We start from the raw sequence: 26,220 nt of genomic DNA, 5'->3' as shown, positions 1-26,220 counted from the left end.
GCCTTTTCAAAACATATATTTCTTTAAAAAAAATCCGTTCTCCTTCACACTTTCCAAAAGACAAAAAAGACATTTTGGCTTCTTCCCGATACAATCAAATCTATACATGCACCGTTATAAAAAGGGAGATAGCAACTCACCAACATGCATAAGATAAACCAATGAGGCAACTCAGCCCTCCAAAATTGTAGCCGACACAATCCATGATATTCCCAGACACACTGAAACATCAACAACAAAACTTTGCTCTACTAGCTATGTGCGTAGTAAGCCAAAGATACACCTCTCACAACAACATGCCAGTTTACCAGGCGCTAACTGGAAGGTCACAGTACCTCTAATTTTTAGGACAAGGTATAACACCACCAACCAAAACATAACAGGGCATAACTAACATGTATAACACATACATAAACCATCAAGATACAAGCAACGTGTTAAAGTATATGAACACATAACTAGTTTCTCCCGAGCAAGTATACATATATAATGTATCTCAGCATTTCATCACATACAATGCTCAATCAACAGTGGTGTAACGCATACACAACAATCCAACACATCCGTGTCATCCTCCACCGATGACCAAGGACAAAACCTCTAGATGCAAATATTTAGTACATCTATTAAAGACTCAATTACTATGAGACCACAAACCCAACAACAACATTAACATGGTAGTTAAAGATACAATCCCTCACATGTGTGTGTTCAACACTCAAGAAACAACAATCCAATTTTCATACGTATTTCAAAAATACTTTTCCCATTTCACAAAAACAAGTTCCATTTCCTTTTGTTTCACAAAACCAACTCCGTCCCTTTTGTTGTCACAAAACCAAATCTGTGGATAATAAAGCCATAACTCATATTAGTCCATTATATTCATTTCAAACCCATTCCAAAGCCATGGTTAATCCCTTAGGCATTAACACCTTCACCCAACTTACAATAACAATAGTGATTTACAACATAGGTTAACTACCCTCCATTTTAATTTACCAAATCAAAATATAATTTAGGGCTTTTCTTCTTTCAATTATAACATGCTAATTTACACTTCAATTAGCCCAAAACAACCATCAATGATAATACAACCATTTTCAAACAACCAACCCTAGGTTCTTTCTCATGATTTCAAACAAATCCAACATGGATATGATTTTCATGCAATACAAAATTACCACATGTCTATCTATACGTGAAGTATTGAAAAAGATTCAAGGAAATCCCTACCTCAAAAATAGAACCCAAGGAGAAGAAGAGCAAAACTCGGAAGTGCTTCAAATCCTAAATTTCTTGGATCAAAACGAAGCCCTCGACGATCAACACACTTCTTACAAAGGCCCAAGGTGAGGAAAACACTCCTACTAGATCAAACCCTAGAGAGAAGTTAGGTTTTAGAGTGAGGAGCTCTCAAAAATCGGTTTTGGGAAAGTAAAAGAGAGAAAAGAAAAGTGAAAAGTGATTCAAAAAGTGATTTCACGGACTAATATAAAACATGTCCGCTCGAGCGTAAAACACCCCGCTCGAGCGTCAGACACAGGTTCACACTCGAGCGTCCAAAGATCCGCTCGAGCGCCGGATGCACCCTCCCAGAATTTTCTACAGACGACCAAAATGCTGAGAGAAGGAAATTCACGCTCGAGCGTCCAAACTACCGCTCGAGCGGAGAGGCAGCAACAAATGCCCGCTCGAGTGTCAAAGCGCCGCTCGAGCGGAGAGACCAAGACCTGGGCAAAATTCTAAGTTTTAAAACACAACCAACTTATTCCCAACTTGCCCAACACAAACCAAAACTCTAAAACAAAGAGTAAAGGATAGTAAAGAGGATAAGACAACAACAAATCTGCGGAACTGAGTCCGGATTACAGTTAAACAACAACAGGGAATACCGGAATCGCTATAAATACAGTCCGCTCCACGTAACATTGGCGTGCCATTCGTTGGTGATGAGTCAACCAACCGATCAAACGGTTGTGTGTTCGATCTGGAGCGGGTTGATCATAGCTGTTGATTGGAGACGTGCGCAATCATACAGACGAGATGGCACCCGATCGTGATTAGAAGTGATTTGTGAAGGCGTCTATTCGGTGTGAGAATAATTTACACCGTAGACCGTCGATCCAATGGTCAGATCTGATTGGATGCGATCAACAGACATGACCATTTGATCAGGTGCATCAAGGTCTATAAATAGGCTGCGAAATCAGCCATTTCAATCCATCCAAAATTCAGGATTCATTTCTGCAATTCTCTCTCTCTCCCTCTTGATTTAGAATTTTCGATCAAGAGTTCTTAAGCAAATTTCTACTTTTCTTACTGGTAATCAAGTTCTGCAGATTTGATTATCAGTGTCTTGGTTTTCTTGATTATATCAAGAGTATTCTGATCTATTGTCATCAGTGCAGATGCCGGTAGATTTGATCTTTAAGATCAGGCTTCATTGTATCCTGGAGGCAAATTTGCTATAACCCCCTGCATACCTTTTAGTGGGTGCAAATATTGTCTTTAGGAAAACAACTTAGTAACGCGACTTGAAGAACCAAATTTCTGTCCTACATAGACAAGATCATCGCCAAATTTTGAAGACTCGAAGACCACTAACTGAAGAATTCAAGACGATTTGTTTCAACAATCTAAAGACAATATTTTATATGGCGATGTCTATTTAGAAAATGACTCAAGATTTCATGAAGCTTGACCGGTTTGATGGCAGCAAGAGTTATATCAAATGGACGTTAAAATAACTTTTTTGAATGGTGACTTGCATGAAGTGGTCTACATGGACCAACCTAAAGGTTTTCAGGATGAAAACAAGGAAAATATGGTTTGTAGACTTAAGAGGTCCATATATGATCTAAAGCAGGCATCTCGACAATGGTATCTTAAATTTCATGAAGTTTTCACCAAATTTGATTTTAGGGATAGTGTGGTTGATCAATGTGTCTACCTTAAAATCAGTGGGAGCAATATCTGCATTATAATTTTGTATGTTGATGATATATTGCTTGCTAGCAATAATTTGGGAATGCTACATGAGACAAAGAAATTCCTTACGAGAAATTTTGAAATGAAAGATCTTGGTGAAGCCTCTTTTATCATTGGGATAGAAATTCACCGAGATAGGTCTCGTGGTATTTTAGGATTGTCCTAAAAAGCCTATATCAAAAAGGTTCTTAAAAGGTTCAACAAGCAGAACTGTTCAAGTAGTGTTGCTCCTATAGTTAAGGGTGATAAATTTAGTGAATTTCAGTGCCCCAAAAATAATTTAGAAAGGGAACAAATGAAAGAAATTCCTTATGCCTCTGCAGTTGAGAGCATTATGTATGCTCAAGTTTGTACACGTCCTGATATAGCATTTGTAGTTGGTATGCTTAGTTGATACCAAAGCAATCCCAGACTTGATCATTGGAAAACAGTTAATGAAGTATTGCGATGTTTACAAGGCACTAAGGATTACATGCTCACTTATCAAAGAACAGATAGCCTTGAAGTAATTGGTTATTCAGATGCAGACTATGCTGGATGTAAATACACTCGAAAGTCCAATTCTGGGTGCATTTTTATGCTTGCTAATGGACCCATTTCATGGAAGAGTCATAAGCAGTCTCTGACAGTCTCTTCTACTATGGAGGCAGAGTTCATAGCATGTTATGAAGCCACATGTCATGCAGTATGGCTAAAGAATTTCATATCTGGATTACAACTTGTCGATTTAATTTCGAGGCCCTTATAGATTTACTGTGATAATGATACTACTGTGCGGTTCTCCAATAATAACAAAACTTCAGGAGGATCAAAGCATATTGATATCAAGTATCTAGTTGTTAAAGAAATGGTTCTGAATCAGATTGTTTCCATCTCTCATATTGGTACTACACTCAGGTTAGCAGATCCTGTAACTAAAGGTCTCACACCTAAGCTCTTTCAAGAACATGTTGCGTGCATGGGCTTAGTAGAAGGTTTATCATGTTTAGACTTGAAATGAGTGTATTATGTTTGTGATAAATGTTATGTTATAATCATCTTATGTTAGTAATGATTATGTTTGTTGTTTTCATTTTTCATACTTGTGCACAATTTAGAAGAAGATGTAAACAACGGGACCGTTATAGATGAATTAGCATTAATCACCATTATGTTGCTAATGTCATCTCTGTGATTTAAGATTCACTTATTCATGTTGATGGAAAATATTAACACTATAACCATTGTACAATCTTGATCAATGTGTAAATCACTGACTGCAATGATTTGGTGCTAATAATTTCATTGAACAGAATCTAATGGTGATGGTACAATCTGCTAGTGGGAGAACGTTGGCCATATTATGATAATCTAGTGACATAATATAATCATGCAAGCCAAGTGAGATATTGTAAGAATTTTTCCTAAATATGGCTTAATGTGGCTTATACATGATTATACTAGATTCATCTCATTAAGTAAGATACATGTACATCAATTAGATGGCGACTAATCATTGATGAATGCACCTATATATACATAATGTATAGAAGACTAATGGAGATAGTGTCAATGCATTGAATGTGATAGATTCATTATGAATGAATCTTAAAGATGTATTATGTATCTATTATGAATGTAGAAAATACATTAATCTATCTATTAAATTCATTAATATAGAATATGAGAACCTGAATATACAAATCAAGTAAATAATTAAATAATAATAATTTTACAATCTCAAATATTTTGATGGTGAATCCTAAAGTGCAAATTAAATATTTGGAGGGTCTTTTAATTAATTTTAAACCTAAAATAAATTTATGGTAGAAATCTCTAATTTAGAGGCAAGATTTGCTATTAAAATAAATAATAGTAATAATGTTAAATAATAATAATGAGTGGATTGTTGGTTATGTATATATTGATAACAAAAAAAAAAAAGAAAAAAGAAAAACCCTAACTCTCTTATTATTTTCACAACACAACAACAGCCACTTTAGGTTCCTTAGCAACCGTGAGTCATTGAGAGAGAGAGAGAGAGAGAGAGAGAGAGAGAGAGAGAGAGAGAGAGAGAGAAATTTCTAGCATCTCGTGGTTCTACAACTTTAAGGCATTGTTCTTCTATAATACATTATATCTATGATTATTGTGTATAGATGTTTCGGTGTATTGATTGGAAAAGAAAAAAGGTAATGGGTTCACTGATTAGGTGTCTGGAGGATTGATCAGGTTAACAGTTGGTGTGGAATAGTGTAATGGGTGTTGTGGATGTATGAAAAACAAGTATATGGTGGGTTATATTCAATGACTGTTTTTGCTTGTAATGGTGGACCTTGTGAGTGAAACGTGGGTTAGGTAGGAGTACTTGACCACCATTGTTTGTGAATATCATGGTTTTTTTTATGTAGTTTGAGGAATTAATTGGGTACCCAAAGTTGAGGGTGCAATTTATGAGCATAAAATTCTGCACATAGCTACAAACTTTAAAAATCAAGAAACCATATCAAACGAATGAATTTTGAACTGAAATTTTTCCAGTAGATTAATTACATATTTAATTTCATATCTGAATTTTCTCATAATTTTTGGGAGTCGAAATCTATATTAACTGCTGCATTCAAATCTGTCCAGAAAACTGGTTTAAAACAGTAACTTCGGAAGTGTTGTTCTCTTTGGGTATAAATCTGAAAGTTATCAAATCATCGTCATTAGAACCGGTTACAAGTCTAGTTTCTTAAATTTTTGTCCTTGCGTCGATTTCTCATGTGTACTAAGAGAACCATTAATTTCTTTAAAGTATTGCAGAAAACAACCTGTTTGGGCGGAATTAATTGTAAATAATTATTTTGATAAGAAAATCAAGTAAAACCAATTGAGTTTGAAACTTAGGATATATTAGTTGATATCTGGAGGGTTTTGGAATTTTTCGAACAACATGGAGCGGGTTTTTAATTTTCAAAGTTAGCGATTAGATTGGGAAAGTTTGTTTTATCTTAAAGTTACTTTTAATTAAGTTTCAATTTGAACCCATGTCTTGGGTAATTTTAGACCATGAAGAACATGAGCTTAGGTAATATTTAAGGGTAACGGTGAGTTGGGTTGAGCTGTGTTAGTACGCTTTAGTGTGGGGTACTTAGTTTATTATTCTCTTTAGTATTTTTAAATTAGTAGTGACGTATAATCTTCATACTTGGTTCAAGGCACTAGTTGGACTTTCATACTCTATTCAAGGATTATATTATTTCGTTTTCAGGTGAATAGTTGCATGCTACATATTTTTATAAATTTTTACCTACCCTGAACTGTTGGAAAAATTAAATTGTTGTTTCAGGACTAAACTGTTTTGATAATCTATTATATTATCAATGGAATTAAATTATTTATGAAACATGTGTAAACTTGGCATACTGTAAACTATTTGTTTTTTGTCTCATATTTATAATGGTGAACTACCATGCTTTGCGAAACTGATGTGTATTGATTATCGGGACCATTCGTGTATTTTAGTCTCGGGAAAATATTTCACTGTGTGTGGTGACTCTGGCCACTAGGGAACAGATCCGGGTTGGGCCGTGATGACTCTAGTGCTTAACGATTGTAAGGAAAAAACCTAGGTTAGGCTAGGTGACTTTCAATCGGATCGTCTTAGAGAAAAGGTCTGGGTTGCCACCCTGAGGATGACTCTTAGTTCGGTATTGGATCCAACGGGCTTATAGCCTTGAGAACTGTGTGGCAAGTTACTTGTTATTCTTGATACCCAGAAAATTATTGGTGTTCATGTTGTAATTCGTTTTAAGTAAAAAATGTCATTTATCATGTTCTTGAGAGACATGAGTATTTTAACTGTTGAACTGTGGAACCTTCTTTTTGAAATAGATTGTCTTTACCAAACTGTATGCCAATCTAGTTTCTGTGATATATATCTTATTTTGGAATTGATCCTTGTTTTCAAAATTGTATATACTATGCATGTTGCTACTCATTGAGCTATCAGCTGACTTTGTTGTTTATCGATTCCAGGTGTTAGAAGGACCTAGGGTGGACTCATGGCATAGCGGGGACTCAATTACATGGACCTCTAGGACGTTCATTTATTTTGTTTTAGAGTGTTATGTCAAGTTTGTGCATATTTATTTTTATTTTTATTGGAGTTCATTTAGGATTATTTTGATATGTGGACTGTTTATATCCCATAAGTTTGGATGGTTTTGATTACAGTTGGTTTTGCCATTTATAATTGTGGCATGTCACTGGATTGAGTTTTGGTTATTTATTATTGGACTATTGTTTAGTTATTCAATGTGTTTATGGATTCGTGTTTAGGCTTACGTGTGCCTTGGGCTAAGGCCCTATGGGTCACGACCGGTCATACCCGGGTTTGGGGTGTGACATAGAAGATGCATTATGTATCATGAATGTAAAAGATACAGTAATCTATTTAATGAAGTTCATTGAATGAATGGATTCTTTGATGGGAAGAGTACTATTATAAATAGTGTAAGGTCTCAAACCACACTCTGCATCACAAGAACTCAAGTTGTCACCACAAGAAGGCTCCCATCGCCTAGAGAGAGAGAAGTGGTTTAAAGATCTTAGACAAATAAAGAACTTGAAGATCAAGGTCTTCTATTCAAGATTTCTTTTTCTGAAAAGAAGTTTTCATACTATCATGGATCAAGGTATGTATACACTTATTTTATATAGTAGAAATTTATATAGTTTTCATGCATAGAATTGAATCCTTAATGGTTTTTAGTTTATGTTCCGCAAAGTTTTCTATCATATTTAACTAAAATTTAATATATATATATATATATGTATATATATATTGGAAATAACCTTTTTACGAGTACTGTCAAATTCCAAAACAAAAAAAAGGCACATAATTATTATTATTTTTAAATATGTATGAAAGGCCCTTGTGTTTAAAGTTCGCTATGGACTCCGAAAAAGTAGCCGGAGTGCTTGGAAAGATTGTGTAGGAATTGGTCATGTTCGACGCATTGCTTCAAAATAGTAATCAATTACTTGAAAAATTATAGGTGAATTGCTGAGTTTGAAATCTTGCTTGATTATCTTGCTTGAGAATATCTATTGGGTTCTTGGAAAGACCATGAAGGAATCAATTGGGCTTGAAATCCTACATCAGAATCATCAAGTGCTTGAAATGATTATGCAGGAATTGCCATAAAAAGGTTGAAATCTTGCTTCAAAATAAATGTCAATCCTAGAAAAGATTGTCTAGGAATTGCTTGAGTCTGGAATCCAGGATCAAATAATTTTCGATTTCTTGAAATTATTGTGGAAGAATTGTTTAAGAGTTGCTCAAACTTAAAATCCTAGTGCAGAATACGATAGATTGCTTAAAAATATTGTCGAGGAATTGCTAGAGTTTGGAATCTTGTGTAGAATAAGCACTAAATTTTTTTTGTGTGAGAATTGCTCAAGTTTCAAATCCTACTTTAGATTTACCATGGCATTCTTGAAAAGATTGTACAGGAATTGCTTGAGTTTGTTTTTTTTTGATCGGCAAATAAATCTTTATTGATGAAACATACACAGTATGATTAGAAACATCAATAAAGAGGAGCTTAGAGCTAACACGAAGCTCCAAGTGCCTGTTGGTGAGGAACCAACAAAAAGAAAAATAAAAGATGCTGCCACAAAAGCAAACTGAGAAAAGGAACGCCAAAAAACCAAAAAACCAGGTAGGAGCCTGATGGGCATTCAACCCATTGACAATCAACCCATGTGCATTCAACCCATAGACTATCCTCCCAATGACACCAAAAAAAAAACCAACCCCCTAACACATTGGCATTCAACCCAATGAACCACCCAGCAAGACAAAACTCGAAACAAAACAGCGACCAAACCAGCAGCCGATCCAGATCAACACACAGCTGAGCAGACCATATCAGAAGCAGACCAGCAGAAGAGCTACCTAGCAGCAGACTCCAGATTTTGAACCACCCACGCAATGACATGATGGCTGTCATTGAGAATTACTAAAACAAACCTTCTGAGACCCACAAACTACTGAAATACAATCCTCCCAAATTCAGAACATAACAAAAACTTCACTGCTGCCCACAACCACAGATCCAGCACTTAACGACACTGTAGCAACACAGCAACACCTGCAAACCTGGAGAACAGACAAACCAGAAAACACAGTAGTGCAGAATACTGCAAACCAGCAACACAGACTGCAAACCAGCAAAACCAGACCTAAACAGAGTTGCAAAACTACACCCAGCAAACCAACACAAACCAAACTACGACCCTGCAACCACACAAAACTTGCAAACCTGCAAACCCCAATCAGACTTTGATACTGTCGAGATTTAAAACAATGTCCTCCACAGAGTACTGCAAACCACCATAGCTATGCTTGCACCACAAAGCTATCCTCACTTTCACCAACTCAGCCAAATCAAACCCATCAACACTCTTTTGGTGAAAAAGACAATCGTTCCTAGCTTTCCAAATTGACCACAAAACAACTACAGGGACAACTTTCCACAATGGTTGGATCTCCTTCTTAAATTTATAGCCAGCCCACCAATGTAGCAAACCCTCAACTGAACCTGGAACCACCCAGACCAGATCCCACCATTTAACCATGTCTGACCATAGTTTCCAAACCACAGGACACGACAACAGCAAATGATTCAAAGACTCCTCCTCTGTTTTACACAACAGGCACACTGTGTTCGCTTCAGGATTCAACACACCAATCCTTTTCAAAAACACCGAAGTTTTAAGTCTTTCTTTCCAAGCTAACCAGCTGCAGAATTTCACCTTGGGTGGAGCAGAGTTCTTCCACAACATATCAGCAACACTTACGACTGGACCTTTTGACAGCATCCACCACTTCCAAGACACACCCACGGAGTAAGATCCTGAAGGATTTGCCATCCATAAACAAGAATCCCCTGCTTGGTCTGTAAGAACAAGTGTGCCCCTTAGAACCCCTTGCAACCTAGCGACCTCCTCCTCCTCCCAAGCAAACAGAAATCTGCTAAACAGAAATTTCCACTCAAGTGCCGACCCTCTATTGTGATGCATCTGCAAAAGTGAACAACCCTTTTCCACAGACAGCCTGTATAGTCTAGGAAATTCCGCCTTGAGGCATAAATTATTTAACCACTTATCCTCCCAAAAAAGAATTCTTTGCCCATTTCCTACAAGAATTTTGAAATTAGATAAATAGTGCTCCATCAGTTCAGGACTAGATGCCCTAAGATGAACAACATCAGACCAAATTCTTGACACTGAACTAGACTCTGGAATGGAAGGTACCCAGCCACCAGCACCCAGACCATATTTGCACCTCACTACTTGTTTCCATATAGCTCTGTCCTCCACACCAAACCTCCACCACCATTTTAACAAGAGGCAAGCATTGACTTCTCTTAGATTTCTAAGCCCCAGACCCCCTTGTGACTTATCCACTGTTAAATTCGCCCATTTCACCAAGTGGACTTTCCTCTTAAGTTCAGATTTGCCCCATAAGAATGCTGCCTGAATCTTCTCAATTTGTTTAGCTACTCCCACAGGGATTTTGAAAATTGATAGAAAATAGATGGGCATACAAGAGAGGACTGACCTGATCAAAGTTAAACGGCCAGCGTAAGACAAAACTTTCCTCTTCCAATTAGCTAGCTTCTTTTTCACTTTCTCGATCACAGGTTGCCATGTACTTTTTCTACTGGGGTTAGCCCCTAGAGGTAGACCCAGATAACTAAAAGGGAGCTTATGACTACGGCAGTTGAAAATGGAGGTAAACTAGTTAACCTCACCATCACGTACACCCACACCACACAACAAGCTTTTGTGGAAATTGATCTTTAAGCCGGAAAGCACCTCAAAGCAACGCAAAATTCTCTTAATGTGCACCAATTCACCTCTGACCGCCTCACAGAATATGATTGAATCATCAGTAAATTGCAGATGAGAAAATTTCAACTCAGTAGGCCCCACAGAAGCTCCTTTAACCAGCCCCAACTCCTTTGCTCTTTCAATCAAAATGTTCAAACCTTCAGCTACAATATTGAACAAAAGAGGGGATAATGGATCTCCCTGCCTGAGCCCTCTCTAAGGAGCAAATTCTCTTGTTGGAGATCCATTGACCAGGACGGATACTCTGGATGATGAAAGGCATGATTTCATCCAACCCAACCATTTCTCCCCAAAGCCGAAATTCCTCATCATAGAAAATAGAAACTCCCAATTAACTGAATCATATGCCTTTTCGAAATCTAGCTTTAAAATGATGCCTCTCATTTTTGTAGCTTTCTACCAATGTACTACTTCATTCGCGATCAGAACACCATCAAGAATAGATCTGCCACCCAAAAAAGCTGTTTGAACTTCACTAATAATTTCTGGCAGCACTCTTTTCAACCTTTTTGATAGCACTTTTGCAAGAATTTTGTAAACTGAGTTAACGAGACTAATGGGTCTGAAATCACTTAACTCGCAAGGATCCACCCGTTTAGGAATGAGGGTGATGAAAGAGCTATTAAGACCTGAGACAATCTTCCCATTAGAGTGAAACTCATCCATAAATTGAAGAACTTCACCCTTCATTATCTTCCAGCATTTCTGAAAACAGGTCAGACTGAAACCATCCGGTCCCGGGGCCTTGTTACCATCACAATCTTTAACTGCCGCTCATATTTCCTGTTCCGAAAAATCTGCTTCTAAGGATTCTACCTGCCCAGCAAAAGAGATGGATGCAAAAGGGCCAAGAAGCTTAGGCCTAGAACTCCACGACTCAGAGAATAATTTTAAAAAATGCCTATGCACAGCTAGCTTCATTGGGTTAGGTTCCACCACTCTAACCCCATCAACCACAACTGAATCAAGGAGGTTTCTTCTTTGCCTAGAGCTAGCCATCAAATGGAAAAACCTAGTATTCTTGTCCCTACATTTAGCCCACAGCATTCTAGATTTTTGATGCCACAAACTTTCCTTCCTTCTATGCAAATTCCAAACTAGCCCTCTGACTACTCTCCTTGAATTTGCTTCTGTTTCTGACAATGCTCTTTCTTCAGCCACCAAATCCAAAGCGTGTAAATCCTCTTCCGCTTTCTTAAAATCTGTTTCCACATGACCAAACACCTCAACATTCCATCTTCTAAGACTGGCTTTGAGAGAGGCAAGCTTCCTCAACAATCTAAACCCCGCCCAACCCTATTGAACTTGAACCTCCCATGAGCTCTTCACTGCTGATATGAAATTAGGATGAAGTAGCCAAGCATTAATAAATTTGAAAGGTTTAGGGCCCCAATTCCTTTCATCCTCCTTTATCATGACAGGACAGTGATCAGAAATCGTTCTGGGCAGTCCCCACTGCTTAAAGGAGAACTGCTCAAGCCACCTACCCTCCAGGAGGAACCTATCTATCCGACTCCATCTCTCCCCGTCAAGAGCATTACACCACGTGAATCTTCTACCCTTCATGGGCAAATCAACAAGATTCAACTGATCAATCAACTTATTAAAATCATTCATACCTCTTTCCCTTCTGGAGCACCCCTTCCTTTCGCTGAGGAATCTAATCTCATTAAAATCTCCACCCAAACACCAGGGAGTCGGGTAAGAGATTTTCAGACTCTTTAAGGATTCCCACAATTGACTTCTTTTACCCACATCGTTGGGAGCATAGACATTCACCACCGAGCATTCAAAGGACTGACCACAAATACCTGCTAAAATGATGAAATTTCTGGAGCCACAACAATCAACAACCTTGAATCTGTCAGGGTGCTAGATACACAGTAAACCTCCAGCCCTGCCATCGGCATCTACTCCCATATACTCCATTTTATCGAAAGGCCAAATAGATTTAATGAACTTTACCTCCAGATTACTTCTCTTGGTTTCTTGAAGTAATACCACATCCACCCCTCTTTCTTTTAAAATGCTTCTAACTTTACTCCTTTTCTCTGGCCTACTTAGACCACGCACATTCCATGACAATATCTTCATAAGACAGACTTCATAACACCTAAACTCCTACACTGGGTATTCAGACTTCATCTACCCGAACCCCATCTGAAATCCTTTCCAAATCTCGAGTTTCCAGCTGTACAATCTGTTTTGCCACGATATCCTCCTTTCCACCAAAATCAATGCCTAATTTTTTCCCAAGTTGTATTGTTGCTTCAGCCTCCTTCATCAGATTGCCCTTTTTTCTGCTTGATTCACGGATAGCCGAGTGTGAGCTGGAAATTGCAGCAGCTGTAGCTCTGAAGATGGCCCCCCTACTGAAGCTTTGAGGTAGAATTCTACCTTGCTGGAGAGCCGTACCACCCTTTTTGGCGGTACCACTCCTCCTTGCTGCAACCTTTCCTTTACAGATATGAGCAATTTCCCCCCTAACCTGATCCGACCTGCCCTCACCATTCTGCAAACATACTTGGGCTCTCTCGGCAAGGAGCTATGAACTTGCCACGCAGTCACTCAAATTAGATAAAGAAAGCCCAGCTGGCCTTTCACCTTGGGCTCTGGGAATCACTACTTCCAAATTAAAATTGGGCCTTATAGTTTCAGGCCCACTAATGCTCATCAAAAACCCATCCATGTGATTGCTTCCGACTAGAAATTGGGGCTGCACAGCCACCTCTTTTGAAACTTCGCCTACACACTTCAGAGCGTCATCATGACTACCATCCCCTTTTTTTGAATTTTCCAAGCCAGCTCCTGACACCCCTACCATGGGTCGAAACACCCTCCTGTTCCTTTCTTCCATACAGTGTGCAGTCCCCTCAACTGTGTCTTGCACTACACTTACCATCTCATTAGAAGCTGCCGCATCAGACCTACTAACACCTTCCATGCCTACCACCACCCTACCCTCTATGTCGCCGGAATTCATGGCACTCTGACTACCGGAACTGGAAAGTAAACCCTCAGAAATCTGATGCCTGCATTCCCCAGATCTTAGACTATCCGGGAAAAATAACTCTTCAATCACCCTTACTGGGTGCTGCTGCCCGTTACAATTTAGCATGATCACTTGATTAATGTACTCACACCTGCGAGTAATGATCCTTACTTTGCCGCACGCTAAAGACTCCAGAGAACTCGTGGCTTCATCAAGTTGAACGACTTCTCCCCAAATGTTACCCACCGCCTTGAAGGTGCCAACATTCCAGAGATTAAGAGGAATGCCATGACAAACCAGCCAAACACACCTTTCTTGTTAAATGGTTTTACCCTTCACCCATTCGTCCATAGAGTCGCACCACTCATATATCCACTCCTCTAATCTACCCTTCCAATCTTTCAGATGTGCCACTGACTTGAAGGATAGAAGAGCTATACGATCACCACCATCCTTTATACAAACCTCCGTCAAGCCTCGTGTGCTGCATTCTTTTTTGAAAGCATTAAAAGAGAAGAAGGATTTAAGCTTAATAACTAAACTTTCGTAAAGCCATCCATTTCCAACTTCCTGTACATCTATGGTTATCGCAGTATTCTCCTTACGTGTACCTTGTACTACATCAGCGAAAGATCTCTGACCATTGAACCCTGTTGTAGTTTTACCGTGCTTCCAATGCTCCGTCTGTACACTCTTCCCTTTTCTAACCTCTTCCTTCTTTGGATACTGAGCATCGCTTCCAAACTCTGCCAATCTCACTTTCAGACTCTTATCATCACACCATATTCCATTCGCTTTCTGGACTGCTACCCTTGCTGCTGTAACACAGTCATACCGAACAAAACCAAATCTTGAACCAGTAGCTTTCCTCCTCTTATTTGGGATGAATACGTCCTTTACCACACCATAGCTACTGAACAGATTAAAAAGACTTCGTGGCACCATAGATTCCGACAGATTATCGACAAAAACCGTGATGAATCCTGCACCCCTGTAGTGGATCTGTTGGTATCTTGGCCTTCTCTTCCGGGTCACCGGTATCCACCCCCCTCTCTCCATATGCTGAATTGCTTGAGTTTGTGATATTGCTTTAGAATAAGATTCAAGATCTTTTATAGAGTAATTAATACTTGATTTTTAAATATTGCTTTAAAATATTTGTCAATTGCTTTAAAGGATTGTAGTGAAACTGCATGAGTTTTTTTTTTTTTTTTTATAAAAAAAAAAAACTTGATTTTGAAGTCTTACTTTAGGATAGTTGTCGAGTACTTGACAAGATTATGGAGGAATTAATTGAGTTTGAAATATTTATTTACAATAGCCTTCTAGTGTTTATATTGATCATGAGGTGTGAAAACAAAACAATTTTCAGTTTTTCGATAGCCAATTCAAGGCAAAGTGCTGCCTTACTTTATTGAGAATTTCAAACTAGTTAGCAATTAGGTAATTAGTAGACAATGTATTGTAGAACAAATTTACTTATTTTGGGAGGCTATGATTTTCTTATTTGGGGGTTTTTTCAATTTTTGATAATCTTGTGAGTAATTTGTCAACAATGCTGTTTTTTTAAGAATTTTCTAAAATTTCCATGTTTTTCTATGATTACATACATATAAAACTTCAAAGGCAAATTAAACTGAACTTTTGTGTGAATCAAGTCCCTCTTTCTAACAGAGTGGTATCAAACTTTGACCACAAATTTCAAGCAATGTGGGAATGCCAATAATGGCTTAAAGCTGAAAACTTTCGTAGGTTAAAGAAAAGAATAAAGATGATCAATATATAAAGCTGTTCCTAAACCATTTTCAGCAAAATCACTACCTAAGATGGTTATATAAGAAGATATATATACTTTCTTCACATGACTTCCATCAATGACAGTTCTTTTCCAATCCCAATTAAAATGAGTGAAAACATTGAGTGTTGTATCAGTGAGGAAGCTCTTCAAAGGCTTACAGAGGGCATTGGTAAGAAAATGGTAGAAGGTGCAGAGAAGACTCAATCCAAATCTTCGTCCTCTTGCATTTATAGGGTGCCTAAGGAGATTCGTAAGCAAAAAGAAAGTGCGTATACACCTCGCTTCGTCTCTATCGGGCCTCTTCACGGCAAGGACCAACACATTCTCAATTCGCTCATGCAGAACCTCAAAAGGAGTTATGTATATACCTTTTTTGGTCGAATATCGTCCAAGGAGGGTGGATCGGAAGTAGAAAAGCTTAATAAATCCAAGGAGGTATTAATGGAATGTGTAAGGAAAATGAGAAAGTCATTAGACAAAGTGAAGAAATGCTACGTGGAAGAAGTTGAGGATGTGCTAGATGTAGAGATGTTGGTGATTGATGGTTGTTTCATACTTGAACTTCTCTACAGATTTGCACACAAGGAGACCGATAACAGAAACGATCCTATCTTCGGCAACATTCTGACGCCTATCTATGTCCAACACGACTTGCTACTACTTGAGAACCAGCTTCCTTTTTTTGTCCTCAACGAGTTGTTTGACCTCACCGTGGCTCATATAGCGTGTACGCCTCCAACTCATACACTTGGTAAGTATGTCATTTCATATTTTCCTAACATGTGGAAATCAGAAAACGATGGAACAACAACAGCAACGGCAACAACAACAAACAATAACTGTGATCATATCCTTGATATTCTACACAACCACTATCGTCATCACGATGCAAATCCAGGATACGGTGGTCCTAGCGTGGTCATGCCATGTGCATCAGACCTCAAATATGCAGGAGTCATGTTTGAAGAGGGTAACAAAGTCGAATTTTGTAAACCTCAAGGTCCTTTTCATAGAACTCAATTTAAAATCCCAACTTTGGACCTTTATGAGTCAGTCGAGCCATTCTTGAGAAATCTCATTACTTATGAGCAGTGTTGCAATGGTGTTCCTGGTTACTTCACATCATATGCAGTCCTAATGGATACACTCACAAGCACTCCCAAAGACGTTCAAGTGCTTGAAAAGGCTGGAATCATACGAAACTGTTTAGGCGCCAGTGAGGATTCCTCTGATCTCTTCAACAATCTCTGCAAAGGAATTGTTCTTGGGGAGTTCTATTTCACTAAAACAACCATAGCTGCAGCTGACTACAACAAGCGTTGTTGTCATGATGCTATGGCACATCTGAGACGTAGATACCTCACCACTCCATGGACGTTCAAAGCTTTCTGTGTTGGCTTTATTACTTTCGGTATCTCCATAATTAAATTCGTCCGTGCTAACTTTCGTTGATATGACTAATTTCTTAATAATGCTAGGATAATTATAAAATGGTCATCTGGCATTGTTGATAATTCATATGTTCCTATGTTGTTTTGTGATGTACATCATATGATCCTATGTTGTTTTGTGATATAGATCAACTTAAGTCAATAAGTAACCCCTTACTTTCGAGCTTCTACAAGATTTGTACTAGCTAGAATGTCAAGGGCATATCGTATGTTTGTAAAATCATTAAGTCTGGGAATCCAGATTTTGGGCCCAGATTTATGTCATGAATTGAAGTTTGTGGTGAAGATTGAATTTTTGTATAAAAATTATGTTATTTATGGTGCTGACATTATTGTGATTAAATGTTATTTCAATGGACTTTCTCTTTAAAATGATAAGCTCCAATGCAATCATGTTGAGACGGAGCAAGGTTAAATTCTGAAGGTTGTGAAGGAAATACTTGGGTTTGAATTCTTGATAGTCGAGTTCTTGAAACTATTGTGTAGGAATTGATCATGTTAGAAATATTGCTTCAAAAAAAAAAAAAAAAAAAAAAGAAAAAAAAAAAGTCAAGTGCTTGAAAAGATTTATCCAAACAACCTCATTTATCGAAGGAGGAATTTCCTAGACCTTTTAATCTCTATGGCCATGTTTGATTTACAAGACTAATAGTGAGGTATTAATAATCCTATTAAATTAGTGTGGTATTCACTATCTAATTAGATTAATAGGATAAATTATCCATTGGATTAATAATCCTACCCCTACCCCATTACTAATAATCCTACAAATTTGTTGGATTAATAATCCTAAACCAAAATGTTAAAGCAAACATAAGATAATTGGGCTCACGAATTAATAATCCCAATCCCATGCTCTAATCCATCTAATCAAACATGCCCTATGTCTCTAAAAACAATTCAGTGAATTGTTTTGTGGAAAGATGGAATAATGGGCTAGTAAGTGACAAGTTATTAAGATGATCATTAAGACCTTGGTGGGAGGAGGAGTTGAGGGTTTTTCAAAACAGAGTTTCTATTATCCCATCTCTAATTGCTGGCATATCACGACCCCATTCCGCCCCTATTAGAATGGTGCCGTGATGGCCAGTAATCCGAGATTACCGAAGGTCAACTTTCAAAATTCACACACCATCAGAGTATTACATATGGGGGCTAACAAGTGCGGAAGCAATAATTTACAATACAAGTGGTCCATAAGAGCAGTGCATAGGTCAAATGAATTGGCATACATCTTTAACATGGTCTTACATCTTGAATGTAACATAAGCAAAATACATATTACATCTTGTTCAAAGGCCTCTCAAGCCGACGTATACAAAACACATGAACTACAGGTTAAGAAACATAATCTACAAGATTGCCGACATCCTCGCTGCCGACGTAACATACATACAAAACACACATCTCGGCGTAGCCGACTTCTTGTTTGTTACCTACATATATACATAGGGAGGGTGAGCTTGGATACTCAGTGAATGATACAAGTAATAAAGGGGTTAAATAAATTATACCCGAGATCTTTGCAAAACATACATAGTATATCTTTATCAAAACCATACATAACATAGCTTAGTTTGACTTGAAATAAAACATCAATCGAACTTGGTCTTTCAAAACTTACTTACTTACTTAACATACGTTAACTTAAAACATGGGGTGATGACATTCCGGCAAAACAAAAGCATAACCTTGGCATCGAGCACACCCGTTCATAGTCCGTCGGTGGCCGATATCTAACAAGGGTGCTACTTAGGCTTAACGTCCCCTAGCACAAAAAGGACGGTGCTACCTAGGCTTAAAGTCCCCTAGCACGGAAGGACTATGCTACATAGGCTTAAAGTCCCCTAGCACGAAAGGACTATGCTACATAGGCTTAAAGTCCCCTAGTACGGACGGACTTGTGCCACAAATGCTTAAAGTCCCCTGGCACGTACGGACTAGTGCCACAAATGTTTAAAGTCCCCTGGCATGTACGGACTATGTTACCTAGGCTTAACGTCCCCTAACATGAAAGGACGGTGTTACTTAGGCTTAACGTCCCCTAACACGAAAGGACGGTTCCAAGAATGTCATCCAAAACAAAGCTTATACTTGATACATAAAATAGGGATATCATTCATGCTTAACAAATACTTTTATCAAAACAAGGCAAAGCTTTATCAAAACCTTATAACATAGCTTTATTAAAAATACCACTCACATAGCTCTTCGGATGTCGGGATCAAGGCAAAGGTCCAAGTCCTACAAACACATGGCAAAGTCTACTGAACGCACTACTCAAAACAAGTCTTACATGCATGCAAATGATCTCGGGAAAACATGCTGGAAGTCAAAACACTGTTTTACATGTCAGGAAGACATGCTGGGTACCAACCAGGTCTTTGCCGAGGTCCCACACCTCCTGGCCGAGGTGTGGTTAACGAGGCTTCGGCGTGCGGCTGCATGCCGAGGTGCGCACAAGACAAACTAAAGGTGTAAGTGGTCATGCAAGGTAGGCCAAGGTGAGATACGATGCTTGGCCTAAGTGTGATGTCTAGGTAAGAGTGATCTCGGCGACTACACTTAGGGAAGTGAGGTCTGGAGATCTGGGTTTCCACCCGTGAAGAACATGAAGAACATGAACATAAAGATCATGAAGAATATGAATGCTAAAATCATAACTTCTTTATTACAAAATTTGGGATTTCATGGTATGAGTTCGAAAACATGGACCTGGGTACCCATACTTGAAGATCATATGGAAATAAACACAAAAACATGGATCTTGGCATGAGCTTTCGGATCAAAACATGACTTTTCTTGAAAAACACATGAATGCTATTTTCTCTTTCTAAAACCGAACTTCAAAGCAATGCATGGCTTACAAATCATATTCAATCATGCAATGCAATAACATAAACATAAGGAATAACATGAGCAGATCAAGAATCTAACCTTAAAACACGGATCTAACGGTTCGATCTCTAGGGATCAAGCTTGGAAATCTACTCTCCCTCAAGAACTCCTCTTCCTCTCCTAGGGCTTCTCTCTCTTCTTCAAAACAAGGGTATAGAAATGATAGGTTTCTCCATCTGCCGGCTGACTTAATGCTCAGCTCGGACACGTGGCAACGGCTGGTTGGCTCTCCTAAAAAAGGTGATAGATTGACAAGACAAGACTATGACAAAGTGTATCTAACAAGCTACCCGGCAAGGCACTCCGACAAGTGATGACATCAGCTAAGGACAAAGCTTCGGCAACTAAGGTGACAATGACCTCGGCTAGGAAGGACAACACTTGACTAAGCTGTGCCACACCTTGGCCTAGATGTGCCACACCTCGGTCTAGGTCATACCACTCCAGGACAAGATCTCTTAGGTGCAAGGGTAACATCTCGGCCTAGATAATACACATCTCGACCTTGGTGAGGAACACCTCGGCCTAGATAATGACATCTCGGCCAATATGTCAGGGCGAAGGTGGAGGTCAAACAAAGTGGTTCCAAGATAAATTCTAGACTGAAGATGACCTCGGCTTGGAATGATCTAGGCTTAACATGACTTAGGCTTGGCATGGCAGGGAAGGGACAAAGCATGCACACAACACTTAGGCAAATCTCGTAAGCACAAAACAAGACATGGACCTTACTTAGGCAAAACAAGTCATAAACATACAAATGCAAGCTTAACGAGTCATAATCATACAAATGCTCATGAACATGACTAAGACATAAATGTGGGTTGTTACATGGCAGCCATGATAGGTTGTCAATATGGAGAGCTGATTCTTCCAATATTTTTTCGATTCAATCCCTATATAAGTGGTTTGAAGCATTGCAGGGACCCCAAAGTAGGATTACTTTTGCATAGGGTTCAATGTTTTGGGTGATTGGCCTAGAGTGTTAGGGTTAAAGTGGTAGAGAAGTTGTTGAAAGTTGGATTGATTATTGATCCAAGTCTTGGTCATTGTCATTTTAACAAATTAGAATTGGAGAGAGTTGATCATGTTTTGCTTCTTTGCTCCAAATCTTGGAAAATTTGAGTTGCTTGGATCGAATGGTGGCAAAGGACTAGAATCAGAAAGAAGGTAACAGTCATTTGGGAGGTGATTTCCTTTTGTAATTTTATGGACAATCTGGAGACTGGAATGTTTGGAACAAGTTGGTTTTCGATGGAGTGCGACCCAACTAGAAATCCATGATCAAGATTATTAATTTGAGAGTATCTCTTTGGTCGAAATCAAAAGCTAAATCCAAGGATTTATTTGTTGAATGATTTTATCTATCATGTTCAACAGATTAGTAATTGTGTTGAGAATTCTTGAGGTTATTTTGTTGTGTTTCAGTGTGCACTGGTTCAAGCAGAGCAGTGGATCCTTGTGGGTTGCAGCTTTTGCTGGTGTTTCTGATAATGTTGTTGGCTTGATGCGGAGGTCCCAGCTTCAGCATTGAGGATTCATATTCACAATTGATGGTTTCATTAGTGCTATGGGAAGCAAGGCACTAACTTGGGCTGATCAATGGGGCAGACGCATAGATGTTCATGTCAAGACCAACAATATTTTCTTTTTGGGTTTGGGTGTTCTGTTGTATTTAGTGTTTTGTTTTGTTTTTCTTTGGTTGGTTTCTTGTTGAAAAGTCTAAAATCCCCGAAAATTGATTTATGATTATGTATCAATTTTAACCAATAAATAACAATCCCAATCAAACAATCAAAGGCAAATCAACACAACAATTTAATGTGGAAAAACCACAATTGGAGCAGTCAGCGTCGCGAATTTATAGACAACAGAATCGCGATCTTTGCTCGAACAGTTTGACTAAAATGCGTGTTTCAGAACACGGATCTACGCTTGAGCGCAGGAAGCGTCGTTCGAGCGCAAAAACACAACTTCCAGTACTTTTGTATACAGTTCAAACTTCAAAACAGTGAGTGGATCTGCATCTAAATTGCTCAAATTTCTACCTGCTAAATGTTTTTCAGGTCTTTCCCTGTGTTTTTGCAACATGTGGCTGTTTTTATGATCTATATTGTGTTGCAAAACTGCTTCATCATGGGCGTGCTGTTGAGGCAGAAGAGCTTCAAAAGAAGATTGTTGCTGGGGAATGTTTCACATGTCCTATTCATAAATGCTGTGTCTGCAAACTGGGTGAAAATAAGATGGATCCTGATTTGTAATTTGCTGTATGCAGCCGTTGTCCCAAGCCTAATCTATTTCCTAAAAATAGGAGTTTCAACAAACCCCAGCCTAATCTATTTCCTAAAAATAGGAGTTCCATACCATGGAGCAGAAAAAAGGAGCGGCTTTTATCAGCCAAGTGTGTTGACTCCAGAAGTAGAACGTACAGGTTGGAGAAAACAGAACAGAGCTAGTGAAGAACATTGGAAAAGCAAAAGCTGCTGACGACGGCAATAGTGGGAGGAGGAGGGTCGCAGAGGGCTTGGCAAAGCCCTAGCCCTAGCCCTAGCCCTAGCCCTAGAGATGGCAAGCGAGGTCATTGGCCGTTCCCTGCTCTCAAGACAACCTCATCTCTCTCCAAGAATAAACCCAGGTACTCTCAAGAGGAGTGAGGAATTATATATCTAACCATTTGTCTACCCTTGAGGTTCGAACCATGACTTTCCATACAAGAGTCATAAGCTCTAGTTAACACAAAACTATTTTTATTTTTCTTTTGTCGGCAATATTAGAAAGGAATGCAACCCGTGGACAAAAGCAAAGGCTTGTGTCAACTATTCATAAGACAAAAACCAATTCAAGGTTGCTACAAAATCCGAAACTAAACTAGTTCAAGGACAAATTAACTGCACTGGAGTACCAATTATATTATAGGTAAATGAATTCATTGAATCTCTTAAACATGCTAGTTCACTTATTGCTGTAATATTGGAATTTGTTTACGTTTTTGCATGGCTTCCTTAGATGGGCATCTCTAAATTGATACTATTTTTTCTTGTTCTGAACCTTCTATTACATTATATGTGAGCATGTTATATGTCGAGTTATATATAGTTATCCCTACTCCATTGATGATTATGTGGCATCCTTCTTTAACATACTTATACTTGATGTAATTGTATTGATTATGAAGGAAATTTTCAATGGTATTCGCTTATAAGGTGCCACATATTTTGTGGCCATAAAACTTACATTGATTTTAGAACTGTACCATATTTGCATCATATCAGATCATTGAACAATGTGGGTGATAAGATCTGTAATTTTTAAGAATAGGATGGGAAGTTTTCTCAACATGTACGTGCCGCCTCAAGTCAAAATAGTAAATTACCTAGCCTACCTTTAAGAAAAGAAGGAAAAAGACTAATACAACCATACTTCGTCATATTGGATCGTTGAACAATGTGCTTGATAACTTAGGTCTTTGGTTTTTAAGAACAGGATAGGAAATTTCTCAACATGTATATTCAGCCTCAAGACATAAAAGTAAATTACCTATTATACACTTAAGAAAATAAGGAAAAAGACCACATCCTTTATAGTTTATATATGCCCTTAACATGGGGGATAATTTTAGAGCTTCAATTGTGGACAATGAATGTGTGGAAGTGTCATTGTCTTGTGGACATTAAGCCCTAGAAATCATGGAAATAACCACTGACATACACAATCACTTTAGAATGCAAACTCAGCAATGTATGTTCTATGGTGACCTCTTGTTTGGAGGAAAGATTTGAGAGGTGTTTGGCTCTTGCACTCTAGAAATTACTCACAATAAATTCAAAGATTTATTCCACCTCAGAGAGCTTTTATTGAAAGCCTCAATAATGCCTTTGAAAGTGCACAAAAATGAAGGTTGAAATAGCATGTCCTTTTAAGACCTTTTTTTTTATATCAAACGCTTCTTGAACATTATATTTTATACAACATCGTGAATATTGCAACCAATCTATTGAGAGTCGGTATGCATTTACATGGAAAGTTTGAAGAGTGTCTACTAGTAAACAATACGCCTATGGATCTGAAGTAAGGGTGTCTGTTAGTAAATAATGCAGGTACTATTAATAGAAACTATAGAATTTGTTTGGTTCCAGTAGAAGAGTTTGTAAAGGGTGTAGCAAACATGTTAGGCCACTTGGTCCCTCTTATGATTGAAAGCAATCAAGGAATTATTGTCAATTTGTCATCTGGGTGGGGAAGATCTGCTGCTGCACAGGTATGATATAAAAAGTTGCCAGTGTACTTTTATCCCAAAGAATTGTTCTTTTTTATTGTTATTGTTCTGTGTGTGCAAACCTTGATATTCTGTCTGTGTCACAGATAAATGTTGTTTAAATTTGTACCTCATTACAATTATGGTTCTTGATGATAGTTGCACAGCTTGTGCTGCATGAAATTTTATTTACTATTTTGTCCATTTGATAAAGATAAGGCTATGGTTAATGAAAACAATGGTTTTGCAGTGAGGTTGGTGATTATCTACTTTTCAATGAGTCACTGTGATGATTATTGAAGTAGAACTAAGAAATTTTGCATTTTAGTTGACCCTAGATACAAGTTTATTTCATATTTTTATTGATCTCCGCCATAGGGAAATTTGGAACCAACAATGAATTCAGAGTTTTACATTTTGAGTATATATTGAAGACAACTTGGGTAATTTGGTGTTGTGATAACCATATTTGTCCTTTGAAAATCTTTACTTCAGCTCACTTTAAATTTCCTCGGTATTGATGTGTTCTTGGAACTAATTAAATATTGCCAGGTTGCACCTTATTGTGCTTCAAAATGGGTGGTAGAGGGCCTAACTAGGTCAGCAGCAAAGGAGTTATATAGTGGAATGGCAATTGTTGCACTCAATCCAGGTGTGATAAACACGGACATGCTTGTGTCATGCTTTGGCAGTTCAGCTGATTTATACCAGACACTAGAATCATGGTATTTATTTCTGTTCTTTTTCTCATGTCTTACATTACAACATCTCATCTACATCTTCTAGAAAGCTGTCTTATTTCAATTCTAGTATATATAACATTTCTTGCATATTATTTTCGATATCATTCATATCAATACAAGAAATTTGAACTGTGGCTATGTTGAAATTGAGATTTTGGACTTAATTAAAAGAAGAGCATCAACCTCAGTAAAGCTGCCTAGCAATCATTTGTGAATTTGTTGAGACTAGAGAAGGAGTTAACACAAAGTTGGAGATTTGGAGAAAAGTACTTGAATCTAAAGGATCCGGATAAGCAGAACTAAAATAAAGTACATGGGAGTGTAAATTTAGTAATAGTAACAATGAAAACAGAGGACAAGTGAAGATTGAGAACAAAAAATTGCCTAAGAGTGAACATTTTCGTTATTTAGGATCGATTATCACAACGGTGGGGGAGATTGATGCGGATGTGGCCCGTAGGATTAAGGCAGGATGGCTTAAGTGGAGAAGTGCGTCTGGGGTACTGTGCGATAAACGAATACCCACTAGACTAAAAGGTAAGTTCTATAGAACGACTATTAGGCCAGTGATGTCGTATGGGACGAAGTGTTGGGCAACCAAGAAACAACATGTAGATAAGATGAGTGTTGTTGAGATGAGGATGCTAAAGTGAATGTGTGCAAAACTAGACAAGATAGAATTAGGAATGAGTGTATTCAGGAATGGGTAGGAGTGATACCGATAGAAAGTAAGTTGAGAGAGAATTGATTGAGATGGTTTGGTCATATTCAACGGAGACCAATAGAGGCAGTAGTAAAGAGATGCGATGCAGTGACGGTAGCTGGAAGTGGTAGGGGACCGGGTAGGCCTAGATTAATGTTGGCTAGCATTGTAAATAGAGATATGAATCTACTTAATTTGACCAACGAAATGACCTTTGATAGAGCCATGTGGAGAAGAAAGATTCATGTAGCCGACCCTATTTGATAAGACTTAAGGCTTGGTTTGGTTTGTAATCAAAGATCTAATACTCATACTGAAAGATCAAACAACTACTTGAAAATTATTTTTTGCTTTTTTTTTTTTCCAGTTACTTGGCAGTATTATCAATTTGTTGGTTATACCAATTTCCTTGAACATTGCCTTTTTTTGGTGGAATATCAAATATAAAATCATATCAAAGAAAAATTCTGAACATCTAATGCAAAGTAACTCCACTTGTACA

General features: G+C 38.1%; 1 protein-coding gene across 1 annotated transcript; it reads right to left on the bottom strand.

Annotated features, from left to right (window-relative positions):
* Positions 1-11,652: 11,652 nt before the first annotated feature.
* On the bottom strand, positions 11,653-12,807 carry LOC145797475 (uncharacterized). Its single transcript, XM_082884615.1, has 3 exons — positions 12,768-12,807; positions 12,366-12,689; positions 11,653-12,080 (listed from the first exon to the last, which is right to left on the bottom strand). Exons 1-3 carry the CDS (start codon positions 12,805-12,807, stop codon positions 11,653-11,655), a joined length of 792 nt encoding a protein of 263 aa, XP_082740741.1.
* Positions 12,808-26,220: the final 13,413 nt, after the last annotated feature.

This window comes from Camellia sinensis, chromosome 8 (genome assembly GCF_055761805.1).
Source record: "Camellia sinensis isolate YWXY chromosome 8, ASM5576180v1, whole genome shotgun sequence".
Taxonomy (NCBI): domain Eukaryota; kingdom Viridiplantae; phylum Streptophyta; class Magnoliopsida; order Ericales; family Theaceae; genus Camellia; species Camellia sinensis.
Note: the sequence above shows the minus strand (reverse complement) of the source record. Positions and strands in the feature narration are given on the sequence as shown.